Source organism: Pithys albifrons, chromosome 11 (assembly GCF_047495875.1).
Source record: "Pithys albifrons albifrons isolate INPA30051 chromosome 11, PitAlb_v1, whole genome shotgun sequence".
In the NCBI taxonomy this organism is placed as follows: Eukaryota; Metazoa; Chordata; class Aves; order Passeriformes; family Thamnophilidae; genus Pithys; species Pithys albifrons.
The window spans coordinates 18,236,628-18,248,753 of NC_092468.1; the positions used below are offsets into that span (position 1 = coordinate 18,236,628).

Sequence of the window (12,126 nt, forward strand, 5' to 3'; positions counted from 1 at the left end):
GTGTAACCACTTGTGTTGACAAATTTACAGGGATGATGCTGCTTATCTGAGGCTGAATGCAAATATTTTTCAGCAAGTCTAGTGGATAAGAGACTCTTTAAAGTAAGAAAGTGAATTTAGGTTTGTCTCTTTTCTCTCTCATCATGATTTTAAATTGAATAATGCCAGTGAACTCAGTGGTCAAAAAAAAAGATTGTAAAACTGAGAGGAAATTCTTATTCTCAGTGGTTTCATTTCAGCACTCCCTGGATCAGGTGCTTGGTTTTGAGGAAGCTGTTTTAACTTGCATATGCCTCCATTTCTCTGTAAACAACAGTTATCTAGAGAATAAATTATTTGATGGAAGTTCATGTGAACATCATCAATGCCATACTTTTGCTCTTGATCCATGTGCAAAACTATTCAGCCTAGCAAGGAGCAAGATGATGCCAAACTATGGTTACTTCAAGAATGTCCGTGTACACATTAGGAAGGAAAAATTTTGTGAAAATAAACTGTGGCCATTTCATGACCAAATACATAATGGGAATTGACAGCCCATAGTGGAACTGCAGTGGTCATGTATGTTAAGGCAAACACAAATCCTAGGAACAATGATTTAAAGGGCTTGTTATTTCTCTCAGTCCAGTGTGTTTGGATTCATTTCAGATCATCATGTTAAACTCTGTCTCTGACCTGCATGGCTATATTGACAAGAGCCAGCTGACCCGGGAGCTGGGAGGGACTCTGGAGTACGGCCACAGCCAGTGGATCCACCACCGAACTGTGAGTGTTGGTGCTGCTCCGCACACACCTGGAACTGCCCAGTCACCAGTGCAGAGCAATCACTACGCAGTAACTCTTCAGCTGCATTTCAGCCTACAGGTTTTACTAGAGAATCATGGAAGGAGGAAACCCATGGCTCACACAGAGAAAGACAAATTCCCCAAAAGTTTGTAATCGAAGCAGTAATCTGTATCTCAGTGTTTACCTGCCCTAGGGCCTAAGAGTGTCATGGTATTCCTACTCAGCCAGGCCTGTGGGCACATTCTCTTGGCTTCTGAGTAACTGATGGAATTCATAGGCCTTCAGCTCATCATTGAACACTTCAGCACTTTACTGAATCAAAGGTCAAAATTCTTACTTTAATGATTAATTATGTCCCTGCTTTTAAGAGAATAGAAATGCTAGATTTTATTTTCCCGTGTTTGCATTTCTGTGCTAGATAATCATGCACTCCAGCTGGGTCATATTTGGGTAACTGAAGAACACTTGTTAGTAAGAAGGCAGAAATACTTTTTATTCTATTGAGGAAACTTGTATAGGTTTGATTGTTCCCTTTTTGGACTGGTTGAAAAATTTCAGTGTCTGCTTAAAAACAACATAAACAATTAGTTATGGTGCCCAAAAAAGATGACAGTTCACAAAAACAGACTCAAGACTGGCACATCAGCAGACAAAATACTGTCTCATCCTTCCTAAGCGAAAACGGGCTAAGCTGGGTCATGATCCTGGAAAATTAATTAATTTCATGGAGACTCAACATTTGCATCTGTCTTTGTGGGTCTGCTTGCAAGGGTGGTGTGTTAGAGATCACATCCAATGTCAGCCCCAATAGTTTGCAAAGTTCTGAGCAGCCCTGGGGTTGAGTCTGTTGTTGCTGATGGACAGGTTACATCTAACACTCAAGAGCTTTCCTGAGGTAACTTAAATAACTTTTGTCACTTTCTTGGTATAATTTTTAAATGTTTTTTGTCATTATAGAATTAAATTATACTCTCCTTGAGAACCACCAAATATTTGAGGCCTCTAAATACACAGTATTTGAATTTCCTCTAACACTTATTTTCTACATTTATAGCTATGTTGACTATGAGGTGAGGACTGAGATAGGTGAGCAAGCTGAGGTGTTAAAAGTATCAAAAATGTGAAACTGTCCTTGCAGGAGGGAGGAGTGTGAAGGAAGAATCATCTCTATGAGCTTTCAAACAGCTAAAGGCTTGAAAATACAAGGAAGGGAAGTAAAACGAGGCACAAGAAAGGCTGTATCATTTATTAGTGATAGAAGTTTACACAGAGCAATAATATATAGTTTGGTGAAATATGCAAATAAAAGGGAGCCAAGATTTGAAGGGAGTGGGGCTGTGTAATCCCCAGAGGTTTTGGTTAAATTTGTTTGAAAAACTTTTACCAAGCACAGAGACTTGAAAAAAAAACCCAACAAAACCACAGATATAACTTGGGTGTATCTGGGTATATATTACAGTTTGTAATTCATGTGCACAGGAGAGGGTGGGGACAAGCATGCTATTAAGTGAAACACTGATAAACTCCTGGGGCATGGTGCAGTCAGCCAAGGAATATCTGGATAAGAGGTTGTCATCGGGGAACTGTCAGTTTCCATGGCACCTTGAAACAGTCTGACTCAGTCTTGCTGTGCTGTGGCCTTCCTGTCCTCCTCTGCTGCTTCTCTCAGTGTTCTCATATCTCGTCCTGCCAGTGCTTTTTTTCTGAAACACCTTTCAACTGCAGCTAAACGGCAGTGACACAGTGATCTTCCTGCATCGTTCACTGTTTCTGCTTTCTTATCTTGTCTGGCAGGAGCCTGTGAGCTTTTTTGCCCACACAGTACATTTTTGGGCTTGCAGGAAATTGGTCGTGGATGGCTGTGTGTGTGTTGCAGTCAGAAGTGTGACATTTCAGCCAACTCTAACCCAGTAGTTTCAGTGCTGAGAACAGCAGGCTGCAGCTGCTGGGCACTAACCCAGAGCATATGTGGGCCTGTACTGCTTATGTTGACAGCAGGCATGAATTTATGGGGAAAAGGGGAAGGAGGCTATGAACTGTGCAGGCATTGCTTCATCTGGGGCATGTTTCAGATCACATCTGTGCACTGTACCTTTTGAATGATGATCTGCCTCCAGTTTGTTTGGCACTGAGCACACAGCAAAATTTTAGTTGTCATGGTTGCAGACAAGGAATTCCCATCATTGTTGGAGAAGGGAGTGCAATATGCAACAATTACATAGTGTTTGATTGGGTGTAATAGCATCCCTAGTGCTGTTGACTGACTCAAACCATTGAGTGGGTTAGATCAAAAAGTGCACAGAATAAAGAGCTGCACAAAACAATAAAGTTCCCCCCAAAATTTGGGCATGATCATGAAAAAACACCCCAAGAAGTTACTTGCTACTAGGTATAAAGGTTTTAATCACATCTCATAGGTCTGAACAATATATTCTGAGAAGCTAGCATTGTTTTTTAAGCCTTCCTCTCTTTCCCTTCCTTCAGTAAAACCACAGCTTTCTGACAAGTTTTGTGTCGGTGCATCCAAGTGACAGAGCAATGCTCCAGTGAATTTATGCATTTTAACTATGTTTGCAGTAACTTGTTCTTGTAGTTGTGTACTAACAGGAACAGATGGGAGGGAGTGACTAGAATGCATCCAGTACAGATAGGCAGAATAGAGGTGCACATTTTCAGAAGTCGGGGGGAAAACAGATTACTGCTGAGTGAACAATGGCTTTATAAATATAAATGTAAAAAGGCTTTGCCCTATGGACTTTAGGAGTGTCCTCAACTCAAATAAAACCTTAATTAAAATTTTAAACAGAGCAGAATTTCTCAGCAAGCATGGGCAGAGGATCTGAAGTTCCAGGCCTGGCTTTGAAGCTGATGTCCTCTGCGGTTTCATTAAGTTCTTTAAGCTGTGGGAGTTCCCATCTGGCTCATGGAGATGACAATACTTGCAGACCTGTGACAAGGCCATTTGTGACACAGGATCACTTTGTAACTTTTAGCATATGCACCCAGAAAAAGGCAAATAACCAGTCTGTGACTTTATGCTCTTGCTTTTCCAGGCTATTGAAAACTTTGCAATGACAGTAAAAACAACTGCACAGATGCTACAGACCTTTGGAACAGACTTAGCAGAGACTGAACTTCCCAATGATGTGCAGTGCACAGAGGAGCTCCTCTCCGCACACACCGACCACCACAGCAAGCTGAAGGTGATTGTTGTCTCCTGATGGCTCCAGCAGCACAGTGCGTGATTGCTGATGTAACAAAATTATCACCTATCATTTGGGAGTCCATTGTCTGAAAACCACTGAGGAGCACAGAAACCAGGGTTCAGGAGGCTGATTTGATTCAGCTATGGAAGAGAACATTTTACAGCTTCAAGTATGATAGAACAGGGAAATGTCACTCCTACTGTATGAGAGGGTGTGATGGGATCACATCTGGAATAGCATGGGATCCTGATGAGGAGTTCATCAGAAAGGATGTACTTACACTAGAGAACATCTGTGAGGATAATCAGGAATAGACAGAATGAACTAACTAGGTAATGACTGCTGTTTTGTTTAGGAAAAAAAAAAGGTTGGGGCAAGTTTAGCTTTGCAGAATAAGAATTAGAAGAAAATATTACTGCTGTCAACAAATACCTTAGGTTAAACATAGGAGAAAAAATACTACTTAAGACACAATAGCACAAGAAGTTCTATAGAAGAATGCAGTGATGTGGGGATTCATCAGCTGACATGCCTCATTGTCCTTTTTGTTACTATCATGCTGGGAAGACTCTTCTTGTATGCATGGCTCCTTATACCTGATGTACTGTGGCTCAGCATGTCACAATGTTGTGTAAGGAAATTCCATTAAGAAGTGCAGTGTCTCAGCACAGGCTCTCAGCTCACTGAAAGATCTGCAGCACACATTCAATTTGTAGTAGAATCATTTATTCTGCAATAAATTTCTGCCTGGTCAGAAATGCAGTCTGCTCAGAAATTATACTATTTTTCTCAAAAATAGACCTGCCATTCAAAAAGAACAGATTTAGTCTCTGCATTTTCTAGAAAAACATATAAACTTTTGTAAGCACTTATATTCTGTTCTAAATATTTAGTAGCTAGGAAAGAATCCTCCCTTAGCATTACTATGTTGTCCATGTAAGAGATGTGAGTTTTGTTAGAAGGACATCCAATTTGTTTTCTGGCTGGTCTTTCCCCTCAGGATGAGCTGAAACTCGCAGTGAAGCAGGGGGCCACCCTGCTGACATGCATTCGGGAGCCAGTCACTCGCAGTGCCAACAGCAAACTCAGTCCAGATGAACTGGAAAATGTGGCCACAGTAGAAAGGTCAGTGAAGCTACATTACCTTGTGCAAGTTGCTAATTTATTCCTAAGAAATGCAAGTGTCATTTAAATAATTTAAATATGTGAGTTATAAATTGCCACTGGTTCAGCCACTCAGGATTTATTGGACAGGTAATACAGAGATGGCTTTGAGGAAGTTACGTGACTGAACTGTCAAGGCAAGTTCAAACAAGCTCTGAATTTCTCGGTAATTTTTGGTCTGACCACAAACTTCCTGGCTGAAGATTTAACATGGGAGTTACTTCCCTTTAATGTATGTGTCCTCCAAACTTCTGTGCCTGATTAAAAAGGCACCTGAATCTCTGTGAGAGGAAAGGGCTTGCGTTTCTCCATGTCTGTGGAACCACTGGGGGAGAAGCAGGTGAAGTGATACCCCATCACAGCTGCACAAAGAGAGAAACTCCTTTTGCTTCCTACAATGCTTTACTACCATAAAGCTTCTAGTCACCATGTAGAAGTTTCTGCTGTGCCATGTGATGCTGTGGAAAGAGAAATGCCATGCTACTGTTTCAGCAGGTCTGCATTCACTGGGAACAAAGCTGCTAAAAGTAAAGCTGAGCTGATATTTTTCACTGAATACTTTAAAATCCTTTTAACAGTCATCCCAAAGGAATTTGCGAATTCATCTTGAATTTGACAACTAGTTTTGATTAAAACCACATTTTCCAGGGATCGATTGGAAACAGAACCTTGCTTTTGAGAGAAATAGGAGAGAGCTCTTGTCATTTGCCCCAGTAACTTGATGGTTTCAGCACTCACCAATCCCCAGCTTGCCCCATGTATTGAAATACAGGATACTCAGGGAAGACTTTAGTTTCAATTTTTCTTCTTGTTTAAACTGTTCTACTTTGTAATTAGTGGATCATTGAGAAACTGTGAGGATGACTCACTAGTCTCGTTTTAGACATTTTACTCAAGGTGTATGACACCTTGGTATTAATTTCTTTGCAAATAAATGTTTACACAAACTGAAACAATGTCCATGGGAGTCATTATGAGCTTCTAATCTATTCTTTTCAATGGACTGGGAAAAATGATTCAGTTCTTGCCTGTTTCAGATGGGTGAAGAAAACGAACAAGTTGTAGAGTTCTGTTTCAACTATTGCATGAAATAATAATTGCATCACATTCAGTGCATCAGTTGGGGGTGAATTATCTTTGAAGCAATGGGTGGAAGCTTGGGAAGGACAGTTGCCCTTGGCTGCCAGAGCATGGAACAGCTCTGAGTCCCTGTTGCAGGTCAGGAGGCAGGACTGCAGCTGCCACAGTAGAACTGTATAGTTATCACTTATCCATCACATTCCTGCCTGTCCCACTGCAAATTTTGCCCTCTTTTGCTTAAGGGAGAGTTGACACGGAGCCCTCTTACATAAGTGTAGGCTCTCCCCATCTCCCTGCTCTGCATTCTGCCATCAGTTAGTGGAACTTAAAAGAAGTGAACTACAGGAAAGAAGTACATTCTATTCATTATAATTTCTTAACAGGTTGTTGGCTCAGCTGGATGAAACAGAAAAGGCTTTTGATCAGTTTTGGACCAAGCATCATCTAAAACTAGAACAGTGCCTGCAGCTTCGACACTTTGAACACGATTTTAGAGAGGTACTTAATTTGTTCATGCTGTCCAGCCTTCTCTGGTAAATCAGGTCAAATTTTACCCATACTTAGAGTATACTGGCAGTCCAAAAAGCAGGTTGGGAGAGAAGCCTTTCCTTGTGAAATAGGAAATGAATATTCAAAAATTAAATACTTGACAGCTATCAGATGTTGTACAAAATTTGAATAAGGCACCCTGAGGAAAGTGCCAGACCGGGAGGCCAAAAAGGAAACACTAACTTCTTGATAAATCATTTTGCATTTATGTGTGAAGTTATCAAATATAATTTCTTCAGTGATGTGAAGTTGCCAATTTCACCAGAGTCAAGTTAATATAGTTCAGAGAAGCCAACTGAGACTGGAGCAATGCAGATTCTGGAGTAACAAAGACTCTGAAGTACAAAACTGTGTGGGCCTAAACAGTGAGAAGCAGGGCAACTCTGAAGAATAGTTGACTGTTGCTTTATTCCTTGGCTTTTCCATTTTGAAACAAGCTGAAAGACTAACCTTGAGATGCAGATTCTTCTCAAAGATGTAGGTGACTGTTAGTTGTAGTTTTATGAATATGTTGTAGTGGGGGTTTTGGGCAGGTTTATTTTGTTTTGATTTTATGTTTTTGTTGTTGCTGTTGTTTAGGTAAAACTGACATTGGATAACCTCATGGAAGCACAAGCAAGTTTTGCTGACATTGGAGACAGTGTGACTCGAGTGGAGCACCTCCTAAAGGAACAGAAACATCTGGAAGAGAAAGGACAGGTTTGCACTAAATTTAGTATTCAAGATGGTGTTCTAGACACTTCTTCGTCACTGTCATTACATCACATTTACTCTCTTCTCATGAGTCATTATTTTAAATCGCAAAACTCAGATCCTAATTTCCAAAAGCTAGGGTTGTTCAGACCCAGTAGTTCCAGTTCATTATTTGGAAACTAGGGGAAAAAGCAGAGAAAAAACCCATGTATAATGAATGTCCCCAGTATGGGGAAAGAAGAATTGGACTCCACAACTTCTCTGGGCAACCCGTTCCAGTGTTGGTTCACCCTTACAGTAAAAAAGTGCTTCCTGATGTTCAGATGGAACCTCTCAAGTTTCAGTGTACTCACTGACAATAAAGTTGGTCTTCAATATAGGTACAAAGTGAGATATATCAGCTATATTGATATCCCAAGCCTTTACCTTCCAGCTACAGCAGGGATTCCAGAGATGGATTGTCGTTATTATGCATGTCATTCTAAGATCTCACTTTGGATTTTTCTCATTAATTTCACAGGAACCTTTGGAGAAGGCCCAGTCTCTGGCTCTCCATGGAGAACAGCTCATCCAAAACAACCATTATGCAGTTGACTCCATTAGACCAAAGTGTGTTGAACTCAGGCGGATTTGTGATGACTTTACTAATGAGACCAAGAAAAAGTATGATATTTTGGGAAAGTCTCTTGAGCTGCATAAGCAGTTAGATAAGGTGAGTGAACCTTGTCAGGTAACAGCCCTGCCAAGGTTCTACTGAAAATGAATGTTTTTATAAGCTCAGGTAATTATGATGAAGATCAAAAGTTGTGTTTGTATTTTTTCCTTTTCATTCAGTAAATGTTACTATAAACATTGGAGCAGTAACTTCTCATAACTATGGCCTTTAAATGATGAAAAATAGGAAATAAAACTAGGGAAAATTGAGCTAGGCCTAAATTTGAAATGAGAACCAACTGTATTCTAGTGCTTAAAAATGAACAGTTTCCTGTTTGTTAGTTTTGACTTTGTTTGGTCTAGCTGTAATAGCAAGTTAAATGCTTTGAGAATGTCTGTTTGCTATTCCAGCCTCATTTGAAACAGGAATTACCAAAACTTTATTGTGTAAACCTGCTTTGGAGTATTTCTGAGTTTTATAGGCCTAAAAGGTTTTGGGAATCTGTGATGTGGTTCAAATATTTGTTTCAATTTTTGGATAATTATGTGACTGAACACTGAAATGAGGTAGTACAGCTGACAGAGTCGATTTGCAGTAACAGTTCTCTTTGCTCAGAATATTATTCTTTTACATGTTACTGGACTATTTAGCCTATGAGGGCTGAACTGAACAGCAAATTCAGTTCAGCAGGTTCAGTTCTACATGTCCTGGTGGGATGACCTGGGGGCAGGAACTGCTGCGTGCTACGAAGTAACATTGATCCCCTTTAGTGATGTGTTTCACAGAAGCAACACTGTCAGTGTTGGTGAGTCCTTCTTCCCCCACTTCTCTTTAAAGGCAAGCCAATGGTGCGAAGCTGGAATCTACCTCTTGGCTTCCCAAGCTGTGGACAAGTGCCAGTCACAAGAGGGAGCTGAAACTGCACTCGTTGAAATTGAGAAATTCCTGGTAACAGCCAAGGAACACCAGCTCTCTAACCCGAAGGAGTTCTACAATCAGTTTGACATGATCCTCACCCCTGAAATAAAGGTAAAACCCCTCAGATGAGCATGCACTCACGTAGAATTTAAAAACTACCAGTTGCTTTGTTTGTCAGAATGTACAGAGTTATTTGAGTCAGCTAAAATATGCCTCTCTCCCTACTCCAAAAGGGCACAGAGGTGAGCACCTGGGGCAATGAATTTTACTCATATGAGTAGTCATGGAACACATAGGTGACTTTCTCCAGAGCAGTGCTAGAAATACTGCATGAGGCACCATGTCTTGGTCAGTGAAACTGTGATCCCTGTGGAGTGCATGGACTGGGTTGTGTTAAAACTGCAGCACAGTGTGATTTCAGCTCTAGTCTGTCTGGTAACACAAATACCTTTTCAACTTATCAGTCCAGCACTGACAACCATTTGTTGTTTTCCTTTTCTCTGTCCAGGCCAATGCCCAAAGAATTGTACAAAAACTTGAAGATGTACAAGAAATGTTTGACAAGAGGCAAGTCAGTCTGAAGAAGCTGGCAGCCAAACAGACACGGCCAGTGCAGCCTGTTGCTCCACATCCTGAATCTTCCCCAAAGCGAGCATCACCAAAGATTACCAGGCCAGCAGCAGTAGGTAGGCCATGAACAGCTGCTTTCAGACACACACCAATGTTTTGTCCATGTGGTCATGTTAATTTTTTGTTATCAGAATGAAGACTTGCATTTGATGGGCAGTGTCAGCCTTGTAGGTCTAGATATTAAAAATGAATGTGAAATATCTGTCACTGCAAACAAGGATGAATCAAAAAACCCAAACCAAAGCAAAAACCCCCTGGTTTCTCTTCCTAGGTCTAATTTATAGACTACATTTCTAGGGTGTTTCTCAGTGTGTCCTATACTGGTAATTCTTGAACACCCAAGCCAGGGTAGTCACTGCAAGCCTGCAAGGTAAGGACGCAAACCTCTTTTGCGTTGCATATATTTAAAGCCTACTTGACTTTAAAGGGTCGCAGTCCCTCAAGTTTCAACCAGGTACTTGCAAAATTAAGGGTTCATTTGTGGAATTTTTGCTTTTTCTCCTCTACACAGATGTCAATTCACTTTCTAGCTTGTCCTCCACTAACTAGAAAAGTTGCATGTTGCTTCTGTTTGGAATTTATGGAAAGATGTGAGGTTGTCATGTGCCTTCAATGAAGATAACTGTTTTCTGCAAATGGAACATGGGTGAAACTAATTTGAGACTGCATCTTGGAGACCATCAGCCTGTACTTGATGGCAAGAAAGGGTTGCCCCTTTGGAACCATAAGGCTTTTTAGAAGGGTAACCTTTAGCAAAAAGCCTTTAAAAAACTAATTTGCATAAAGAGCATGCAATAACCTGCTTTCCAATAAGAAGATTAGGACAGCCAGTAGCCTGACTATTTTGCTTTGTAGGCATACCAGCAGAAGGTCACACCTGTCCCTGTTCTCCTCTGCTCCCCAACACTCATCCTTTCTTACCAAGGAAAATCATCTTCTTTCTGTTAGCATGTCAGCTTGATACCTGTACTTTTCCCCCCAAAACCATACTAGTTGTGTTCTTAACATACAGCTGCTACCCCAAGTTTCAACTTCACTACTGGCTTAAGGCAAGCTGAGAACAAAACACCTGTGAAGAGGTCCTGCTCTGCCACACAGAGTGTGCAATGTGCTCCCCTCTTGCACTGTGGTGGGCAGTCAGTTTGCTGTAGGAGTCGTGATTTGCCTTGAAAGCTCAATGAACAGACTGCAAAAATGCAGTAATTACTTTTCCATTGCCTGAGTTACAGAAATGCAGGGAGCTGTGAAGATCAGACATCCCAATCCCCTGCTCTGAGCAGCACAAGCGTCAGCTGTTCACTGAGTGGCCACTAGTGCTAAAGCAAAAGAAGTTGCAGAAAATGAGGTTATGGGGTCAGCAGGTCTGAGCCAGTTAGTCCCTGTCAGTGCAAGTACCTTTTGAGGATGGCTTTCACCTATTGCAAAACTGCATCTTCAGGATGAAAACTGTTCTGTTTATGCACACAGTCTCTGTTTCTGTTTCTTGAACTTTTTATCATTTTAAAGCACTTACAGATTTTTTAATTAAATTGTTGGTATAGATAGAACCTTATAGATGAGTCACAAGTATACACATGACAGTGCCCTAAGTTTGATTCTTGTCCATACAACCACTCCCATATGATCAACTCTTTCACAGAAAATCATGAGATGCGCCCTTGCACTGTCCCTTGCATTGCACTTCAGGATTATACAGCCCAGTACAGAATAACTGTGTGACATGGATTAGCCTCTAATATCATGTTGCAAAATAATAGGTAGATGAAATTTATTTTAAGATATTACTCTGGTTGTTCTGTGGGGAGGTGCAAAGTGCAGCTCAGTGCTGTTCTAACTGTACCATCACATTCAGATTCCTGAAGGTGACTGACCAAGTACCTCTGTACAAAGGAACAAAGGTCCCTGATTATCTACAGCTTATCCAGGGGCTCACAGTTCCTTTAACAGCTATAAGTAATACATGTATATTCACATATTCTGTGTAATGGCATCCTTTGGGTGTTATCCAGCTGTCCACTACCAAGAATCATACTTTAAAATTCCCGTGTGCCTTTTTCTCAGAATCTCAAAGCACTTGGAAGTACTGGTCAGTTTTTTAACCTTTTTTTTTCAAAAAGAAAATTGAAACACAGGTAAACTGAGTGATTCACCAAGGCATTTCACAATCTGCCTCAGAATAGAAACAGGGACACCAAGTCCTACTCCAAGCCTTGAAAATGAGGCTGTGAAATTCTGCCCTTCTTGAAGTTACCCTCTTTTGGACTTTCCTCTGTGTCCTTTCTTCACATTCAAGGGATCAGTGCACTATCAGCATTGACTTATGGGGAGAATTTATTGAGCAACATCTTGGAAACATGAGAAAGGCTTAGAACATCTTCTTGAAACAGATATTGTAACTCATTGTCATTTGTTAGCCAGGATGTACTTGAATATTTCTAAAAGCTT

At 40.8% G+C, this 12,126-nt stretch overlaps 1 protein-coding gene across 9 annotated transcripts in view; it reads left to right on the plus strand.

Annotated features, from left to right (window-relative positions):
* The window catches only part of MCF2L2 (MCF.2 cell line derived transforming sequence-like 2), a 157,425-nt gene that overhangs the window by 56,476 nt on the left and 88,823 nt on the right, over positions 1 to 12,126 (plus strand). For all 9 annotated transcript variants that reach the window (XM_071567044.1, XM_071567043.1, XM_071567048.1 and 6 more), the window contains exons 6-13: positions 649 to 765; positions 3,840 to 3,989; positions 4,993 to 5,117; positions 6,620 to 6,734; positions 7,365 to 7,484; positions 7,999 to 8,190; positions 8,971 to 9,162; positions 9,560 to 9,737. In XM_071567044.1, the coding sequence (XP_071423145.1) occupies positions 649 to 765; positions 3,840 to 3,989; positions 4,993 to 5,117; positions 6,620 to 6,734; positions 7,365 to 7,484; positions 7,999 to 8,190; positions 8,971 to 9,162; positions 9,560 to 9,737 (1,189 nt within the window). The remainder of the gene's footprint in view (positions 1 to 648; positions 766 to 3,839; positions 3,990 to 4,992; positions 5,118 to 6,619; positions 6,735 to 7,364; positions 7,485 to 7,998; positions 8,191 to 8,970; positions 9,163 to 9,559; positions 9,738 to 12,126) is intronic.